Source organism: Leuresthes tenuis, unplaced genomic scaffold (genome assembly GCF_036924035.1).
Source record: "Leuresthes tenuis unplaced genomic scaffold, fLeuTen1.0.hap1 SCAF_10, whole genome shotgun sequence".
In the NCBI taxonomy this organism is placed as follows: Eukaryota; Metazoa; Chordata; class Actinopteri; order Atheriniformes; family Atherinopsidae; genus Leuresthes; species Leuresthes tenuis.
In genome coordinates, this window is record NW_027325364.1 from 17,844,900 (window position 1) to 17,853,891 (window position 8,992).

Here is an 8,992-nt window from a genome sequence, read left to right on the forward strand (position 1 = left end):
TCATCTATGACTCAACTGATGTGGAAAAAATATCCTGTTGGGCTCAGTTTGTTTGTCATATGTGGACCATATGAGCAGAAATCTAATTTTTTTCCATCTCTTTATCTCAAATTTTTTTTTTAAACAATAAAATGATCAAAACAAACAATATACTTTGGCCCTCAGGGACCTGAGGCCATTGCCCACTTTGCTAATGCAAGTCCAATCTTAAAGCCAACAAGAACTTTAATTTCATGACATTTTCTCTTTTTTTTTTATTTTTTATTCGCAGAAGAACATGATCTATCATATCTACTGGAGCTGAAATGTGAACCAAGGCCAAACGGTGCAGTGAAAGTAGAGCGTAGCAAATACTGTACAAAGTTGAAGTTTTTACTTTTAGTTTCCTCTCTGGAAACATCGATGTGGGACACTCCCCACTCAGTAAGCACAGTCACTTATTGTCTCTCTACCCACATGCACAGTTTCATCAGGAATATTCAGACTCTGCGTTGGCACATTTTAATCACATATCAAATAAACATGTCTGAACATCTCCATGGAGATTAACTGTGAGCTTCAATGGACATGCTTCACAGCCCGAGCATTCCAAGAGTTACAACGATCCAAAGGACCTTAGTTTGGAGTATGCAGGACCTTTGCCACCCTCTGCTACTCTTTCGATGAACTATGAAAAAGCTACATAAAATACAAGATTTGCAAGTCCCTGTGAGCCATTACTAATTTCCTGGAGTCATCTCGGTCAGCCTGATGTCATCATGACACCCAGTATGAGTCATTTCTCTTTTCCGCTAAGTGTTCATCCCAGAAGCATTTTACAGTGCAAAGTTAAAAAAACGAGAAGCTGACTGCAACTTGGGAAAGACTCGGATTTGCATCTTGTTTGGGCTCCTCATAGAATCAGGGACTTGCCTCTCCACAACACATTAAAAGGGGATGAACACTTCCCACATTTGCTTGAATTTATAGCCTTCAGTCTTCTTTCTAACAAAGATAGCTACATTTGTTGTTAGATGTAACTTTGCTCGCAGAGAGCAGTTGAGTGCATCCATGGATTTTTGTTCCTTTTCGTCGTCACCGCAGGAGGAGCACTTTCCCCCTCATAACAAATATCCTAATATAGCTTCTGACAAAGGAGTCTCATTGATCACAAGACGTGGAGGAAAAAACACAAAAGCATTTGCTTGAAAAGAGAAGCAGCTCCCTCACCGAGTGGCAGATGTGGGGTTCTGTTTCTACTTTTCCCTTGTAACAAAAACGCCAGAAAACAATTTGAAGAAACTAAATAGAACTAGTAGGAGTGCGATGACCTGGAAAATTCATGGTGTATCTGGAGGGCGGGCGGCGCAAAAGCTGTGACAAACAAAAGAAAGACGGTAAACAAAATACATTTCGCTGTTACAATCCACCGCAGCAGCATGTTCTGAAGAATAAAAGGTTATGATGACATTTTTTTTTTTTTTGTTGCCAAAACTGAAGCTCTCTTTATGGAGGCTAAAACTTGCATAAAGGGAATGATTAAGTGAAGCTTTAGAGAAAAAAGCACCTTCATCCAGGATACAGCTCAGTAACAATCGCAGGCGGGTTACAACGCTCCACTCAAGAGAGATAGAGAGAAGGAGAAAAAAAAAAAGGTTCCTTGCAAGGCAGAGCAGCAAGCAATCACACAGTTGCCAGGGAATGAAAATCACAAAAGTTCAAGTGAGTCAAGAGAAAATCAAAAAAGCTGAATCCAATCATCTGTTCAGTTCCCTCCCTCTGGCTCCAGCCGCAGGCCCAGGTTCCGAGAGCGCTCCTCCTCGCTTTGCTTCTCTGTCTGGTAAATCTCGTTGCTCACCATGGGCTGGTTGTGGCTCGGAGGCCTGTTGGGAAGTGGAGGACCTTGAGAGGAGAACCGATACGGCTGATGAGCCTCCTTGTCATTAACACTGCTGTCTTTAGAGACCAGAGGCTTTTGTGAGTCGGTGTGCCCTGCGAAGGACTGGTATGTGTCCGACTGTCCGTAGATGCCAATCTCGGCCCCTTTTTTCAGCAGGTGAGTGTAGACCAGCGTGTCCTCAATGGTGTCGTACACATGAGACTCGTCGTCTTCGCGGGTCTTTGGGAGTCCGTTTTGTCCGGGCAGGAAATTGGTGCCAGCTGGATTATAGATGGACACTTCATGACTGAGCTGCTTCTTCTTCTTCCTATTTGGCAGAGTAGATGAAAAGAATGGAGTTTTAAGGTTGCATACGATATTACTTCTACATGAATTATAAACCAACGATCCCCTGGACACGGATCTGTAAAAGAAACCAGCATCCTTTTACAGAGCCAAGACAACGAATGATATGGAGTCTCTATGTGATCTGAGGTTTTGCGTCTCCGTATAGCGGTAGTTCTTTATTGGCAACTAAAGGTCTCTAAATCCCTTTCAGTCTCTTTGTAGTGGTTTTGAATCAGACTGAGGCGCTTTTGTTTGTTTTGAGTATTTTTCTTTTGTCTATTTTTGAGTCATTTTTGTCTGTTTGTGGCTTGTTGCTATGACTTTGTTCCTCTGTGGAAGCTTTTGAAAAATCTACTTGACAGTAAAGAAAAGCCTTTGGTGTTAATGTTTTCTTCTCTTTCAACGGAAAAGTACAGCCCAGCTCTGATAGAATCAGTGCTATAAAGAGGATATAATGTGAAAAAGGCTCCTCTTTTTGGTGGCTGAAAGCATGCACTTGGGTGTCTTAAGTGATTGTGACTCAAAAACTAAAAAAATATTACACTCGGGTGGAAAAATCTCATTCAGTGAGCGGTTCAGATTTCCAGAATACTGGTCTGTCACACTCCCAAGCTAAGTGCAGAGATGGTCATCTCCACCCACAACCTCAAATCATGCTGCTTTCATGATCCATTATGAAAGTGCCAATAATAGTCAACAATTTGCTTTAAACGGCAACTGTTGATCGACCCAGAAATCTTGTTGGTCTTTTGTTTGATTTTTGGTTCAAAGTTGCCCATGTAAGAAATGTTTCTTCATTTTAGCCCCTAAAAATTTAAACAAAACAAAAGAGTAATGGGCTGACAGCGTTGCATTGTGTCTCTGTGGTGTTTTGACCAAACTTATCCAAGAAATTTAATCAATGCTACATTCCCATCAAGAGATTTTAAACCCGATTTTCACGTTGCAGATCTGAGACAAATGCGAGTTTGATCGGCAATCATCAATTGCTCAATAAGAACATTTCAAAGGGCGTGATTTGAGAGGCTCACAGATACGTCCCAGTCTCCAACCCAATTTCTAGCTTGCCTGATAATCTAGAACGGTTGCCAGGGGATGGGTTAGTGAGTGTGAAGCTAAAGTCTCCGAGAGCACAAGAGACGGCGTCAGAGGACGCGATATGGCAGAACTCGGGAAAGGAAAGGAACAAACATAGCATGGTTTGATTCATTTTGGTCTGTTCAGGTAACCAAGCAAAAACTCTGGTTCCACATTAGTGGGAGAAGATCCCCGCCAGCAATATTTCCAGTAAGCGACATCATGATAGACTCAAGAGGGACGAGCTGTGGAGAGAAACCACCAGTTCTCTTCTGCGACAAGTTGAGCAAAACAGACCGAGTCACTCACTTAATGACGAGGAGAGAGACTTGTTTGCGTGACAGTTGCAGCTGCTTGATAACTATCAGCCAGATAAGATCATTTGGGTAGCATGAGCACAATAATACTTCAAAACCCCCGAACACACCGTTTTCTGCAATGAATCCTCTCATTGAGTCCAGGTGCCGTGCAACATTACTTCCTTGATTTGCTGACTAGAAATGCTAACAGCCGCTTCAAACATAGGCTCTGGACCACACAGTGGTCCGTGGATGCTCTTACAACTCTTACGAAAAGGCAGCAGTGTAACTCACCTAACCACCATGCAGACAACAACCAGCACTATGGCAAAGATAACCAGCAGAGCAGCCACCACACTCAGGATGATCATCAGGAGAACGTCTAAAGGAGAGAAATCAACAAATCCCATTTTTGACGTTTACTAGTTTGATCTCAAAGATTATGTGAAACTAGTAATAATACGGCTAAATGCCTTCTTACTCGTCCTCTTCTGCAGGGTGATCTTCGTGATCACACTGAAGTCTCCATCTTCAGGCACACAGTTAGACATGTTGAGGTAGAAGTTCTCGGAGACCGTGAGCTCCCTCTCTGCCTCCTCATACTCCCTGCGGCTGTAGTCTTCCTCAGGGCTGCCGACTCTCTGCACCCTGATGTTGGTGTGGCTCTTTTTGCACTTGGGCTGGCTGAGGTTGGCGAACATCAGGTGTGCTTCCATCTTCGGGGGAACTGAGACAATCCAGGAGACGGTGGACAGCGACTTCATGCCAACCGGCCAACCAGGGGTGGCCACAAGGACAGGGGTGTCTCTCGATAGAGATACCTTGAATATATATCTTTCTAAAAGTCAAGCATAAAAAGAACATTAATCCATTTCAATAGAATAATAACATATTAATTTATGTTATCATCCAGCAGAATCTGCTTGTTACCTTGTATCTCCTTTTCAAAAGTTGCCGTCAACACGTGCTTGAAATACGTTCTTAGTGCTTCTTGCCCCATGCTGGACTGCCATGTGACAGACACATTGGTATGGATGAGGACTTTTTGTATGGCTCCCTTTGGGGAGAAGAGTCCAATGGTAGGGCCACGTTCTTCATCCATCTTAATAAGGACGCTGTCATTGCAAGGCTGTCCAGGGATGACTTGTTTCAGGGGCCCAGTGGGAGAGACGAACTTTACGGTAGTATCCTTGTCAGGACGGAGAGTCCAGGTGACGCTGCTCAGAGGGGCGGGGAGGCAGGACGGCAGCAGAGGCACCAACAGTTTCACTGGAGTCTTTGGACAGTCTTTCAGATAACTGCACTCTGATGTGGATCAAGAGGGATGCAAGAATGAGACCGATTTTGTTTTTCTTCAAACTACTACAATGAATCTGGCTACATTCAAATGTGCAACGATTACAGAGTCTGCGTCAGTGGAAATCTACAGACCTAGTAGCTTAAGTAGAAAGCAGCTGAGCATTTTCTTTTGTGTTCTTGAGGACGTCTCATCTGTAATCTGCGAGGCTTCCTCAATTGTAGCTCACTGGTGGGTAGTTACCAGTATTTAAGCTCTTTTTTATACGTTTTTTTTTTGGCTGAGAGGTCAAATGTCAACACAAACCATGAAAAGTCTAATTTCCATCTAAGGCATTTCTATCTTAATCACTAGCTCTTTTAAAATTTAAATGAGAATTATAATGACCATCGAAGCCCTTTTTCCAGATCTATGGTCTCCCAGGTAAACTCTCAAATCAGCATTTACCTATAACCCTCGTGGCTGTGACCTGTACATCACCAGGAAGGCAGTCCTGAAAAGACAGTTCGCCCTTTGATACGACTGTGATGTTCTTCATCGTCTCCGAGTTCAATTTCATCTCGCAGTCGGAGTCCGGTCTCACATTATCGACATGGAGAGAAAGGCCCTCCGTCTTGCTGAGATCCACATTGCACAGCGCTGAGGAGAAAACAGCCCAATTAGATAAGAGCTCTTTATTCTGTGTCTCTGTTTATCTTACAGGCGAGCACGTGCACACTCTAAGGCAAATGTGAGGGCATTCCTCGATCGCTGCAGGAAAAGCTTCCTGGTAATGTGCCAATGCCGTCTTTACTGACTCAGAGATGAAGCAATATGAGAGCTCCCCTGAGCTCTTCAGGCCCACTCCCCACATCACTCATACTCAGGTATACTGCGAAAAGACAAGGAACATTCCGTTACACCCCTGAGTGATTAAACTGCAACCTGGTTGTAACTGTGAAAATGTGTGTGTGTGTGTGTGTGTGTGTGTGTGGTGGTGGGGGGTCATTATTTACACACATGCCTGCTGGAACATGTGACAACATTCATTTTGTTGGTGAACAGCAAAAAGCACCAGCAGAAAACATTTGTAGCTTTACTTTCTAGCTGACTAAACTGTTCCTCATACCCTTAGAGTTGTGCTTCACTCTCTTTTTGGCTCCACTTTGTTCCCAAGTCAACTGCGTCCATCTTTTCAGAGAATTCGCACATCTTTCAGGTGACATTTGCTATAGTTTAAACTAGCGTCAACACTGTTGTGGCATTTTCGGACCCCGCAAAACAGAAGCGTTTGAAAAGTGTTCACGTTAATCAGTCTGCATGAATGCATTTCCATCGGAAGGGCAGAAACAGACACCCATGTTTGATCCGTGACTAAGTCTTATCAGTCATTAGGTGTCCTTGCCTGGAACGTCACGCCTTTGCCACATGAAGCTTTTTCCAGAAGAAAAAGAAAACTGCTTTGATGTCCAAAGGTCAATTTGACACGTATAGCAAATTACAGACTAAAAAGCTTGTTAAAAGACAGACAACATTTTAGTTTTAAAACACTGTTTTAAAAATGAAAATATCTTCTAAGCTAAAGTTTTTGCATGCCACAGAGACAATGAACAAAAAAGAAAAGCAAAACAATGCTCTGCTAAAATAGAGCTGATAAATGAGGAGCTTTGTGCCATCTTCAGTAGAGAAGCAACATCTTTCTCATGAACCATCTTTAAACTCTGTGATTTTCAGCTTCTTGGACTATCCGACTGCCTCTTTAAAGGAACGTGGCATCTCAGAGGACTGGGTCTACGGCAAGAGTTGCAAGACTAAATGTGTGATCGAGCACAAATGATGTACAAACCTGATGAGCTTGTTATCGAGGCGGACACCTTGAAGTTCAAGGAGAGTCCTGGAGAATGAGCACGTCTTCTGTCCATCTCACAGTTCCTCAGTGTTAGTAAGAAGCTCCCCTGAACCTGCTTTGGTTGGGGATCGTCCAGGCTCTCAACCAACGCTCCTCTCCCTTTGCTGTGGTACTCCACTGCTGTCTCCTTCTTCAAACACTGCGGCTGTGTGACGTTCACAAACCGGATGTCTGCCTTAAATTTGTCTGGGACCTGAAAGTACCACTCCATCACGTCGTCGTCAGGAAAACTATCTGGGTAGTTTGGTGAGAGCAGCTCTGAGGATAAGGAGTCTCCTGGTAATGTCAGTGAAATTCTGGCAAGAGCTAGGAAAGGAAAGGGTAAATTAAACTACATTTTGATGATCAAAAGACTAATTTAGAGAGAAATAATAAAACTAACTTACACTTGATTTCCTCTCCCACAGACACATCAAACTGGCCATGTTGCAACTTCTGGCCAGCTGGGACATCCAAAGAAAAGCTGCCCTGATTCAGGATTTGAGCATTACTGATGGTACCCCCTCTGCAGTACTTCCCGACAACAATGTTCCCTGTGGTCTGGAATGCCCGGAGACTGTAAGTGTGTTTGTCTGGACATCCTTCAGACGGACTGATCTGTCTCAGCCTCGTCTCGGTGAAGTCTACCTTGAATGCTTTCAGAGAAGAAGCTTTTATATTCCAGGTGAACCTGCGGGGAAAATCCTGCAAAGGCAGGGAACTGGCGTCAGCCTGGATGATGTGGCCACTGCACGACTTTGTGGTGCATTCTGAGAAGAGAAAAATATTCATTCATGTCAACAAATAAAGCCAATCTTATAAACCAATAACTTTAAATATTTCAGCTCATTTTCAGCTTTGAATTTGTCTCATAAACGCTGGGATAGGTCCATGTTTCCCACTGTGTAGCATTCCATTTTATTCTAACAGGCTGTAAAATCTGGGAACTGATGAGCCCAGTTGCTGGACCTATTGGGGGAGAAATGTTGCCCCCTCTCTTGTCTGATATATAATTCTAGCTGCATCTTGAATCTTTTATCAGCTGATACGTTTTCTATATTCTACTGCCAATAAGACACTGGCTTGTGAGATTTGCAAATCACTGAATCAGTTCAGCGAGACATTCACTGACCTTACCTATATTTCGCACAGTTTCCACCAAGAAAGCATCTTGAGGTTTGGGGCATTCAAACTCCAGCGAGACGGGAGAATTGTCTTTTAACAACAGAGAGGTGGCACATTGCTGTGAGCGTCCTGAACCGGTGCACACTTTGCAGTCTTTGGCCTGTGTGCTGCTGATGCTGAGGGTGGTGCCACGCTCAGGAGTAACTGTCAACTTCTGAACTCCTGGAATCGATACAGAGGTCGTGAAACATTGACGACACAATGAGAGAATCCATCTTAAATGAGACTAAAACACATCACGAAGACACGTTGTCGGTATTTGTTAGCAACCACCGTGTTAAGGTGGTCTCTGACACATTCCTATGACTAAGCAGGCCTGAACTGAGCACACAGACATAGAACCACGTATCAGCGTGTATCCGTGTTGCTTTTTTCTGGCACATACCCTGATTAAACCTCCACTTTTTTCATCTTAGAAAACATAATCTGACACATGACACACTAAACTTTTGGAAGGCAGGATTTGATAAACCAACAACAGGAAGCAGGTCAGCCATACACAACAACAACAACAACAAATTCCACTGTCCTGGCAGATGCTGTGTTTTGCTATAATTAACCCAAACACAATAATCAAAACCATTTGGTCCAAACAAAAGCCAATTTATAGCAAACAGGATGATCTCGGATATAAACAGCCCAACAGTCTTTTAAAAAATATATATATATTTATTTATGGGACCTCCACGTCTCCTCCTGCTGTTGTTTTAATTTTGATAAAACAATCAGAGTCGATATTCTTACGGCAGGGCCAAAAATTCCCAGCGCATCTGCTCACCTGGTTAATAATCCAAACTCACCTGATACGTGGGAGATGACGGCAATAAGAAGTAAAATCTGTAGAGAGACTGCGTCCGACATGTAGGAGGTCATGCTGTAGCTCTGCAAATCTGATCGTGAGGGAAATGGAAGGAATTCAGGGGACGTTTCATAGCTTCTAGTCCAGAGATGCGAGCTCCTTGCGCCACATTTTCTTCGCCTTTTACTTGAAACGCAGCACGTATTCGCCCAGACGCAACTCCTCCATTTCCTAATGTGAGTCAGCAGCAAGGGAGTGTTGA

At 43.5% G+C, this 8,992-nt stretch overlaps 1 protein-coding gene across 1 annotated transcript; it reads right to left on the bottom strand.

The window, feature by feature from the left end:
* Positions 1 to 294: 294 nt before the first annotated feature.
* On the bottom strand, positions 295 to 8,992 carry LOC140316666 (CUB domain-containing protein 1-like). The gene is made up of 9 exons (XM_072394587.1): positions 8,732 to 8,992; positions 7,884 to 8,093; positions 7,154 to 7,516; positions 6,705 to 7,073; positions 5,327 to 5,518; positions 4,513 to 4,887; positions 4,064 to 4,420; positions 3,877 to 3,964; positions 295 to 2,186 (listed from the first exon to the last, which is right to left on the bottom strand). The coding sequence occupies exons 1-9, from the start codon at positions 8,802 to 8,804 to the stop codon at positions 1,745 to 1,747; spliced, it is 2,469 nt and encodes an 822-aa protein (XP_072250688.1). The 5' UTR covers positions 8,805 to 8,992; the 3' UTR covers positions 295 to 1,744.

Bases quoted from the DNA above. Each gene is read 5' to 3' on its own strand.
- LOC140316666 (XM_072394587.1), bottom strand. From the start codon at position 8,804: ATGACCTCCTACATGTCGGACGCAGTCTCTCTACAGATTTTACTTCTT. The intron at 7,074-7,153 runs GTAAGTTAGTTT...TTCCTTTCCTAG, and splicing joins TGTGGGAGAGGAAATCAAGT to CTCTTGCCAGAATTTCACTG. The intron at 5,519-6,704 runs GTTTGTACATCA...TTTTCTCCTCAG, and splicing joins CTCGATAACAAGCTCATCAG to CGCTGTGCAATGTGGATCTC.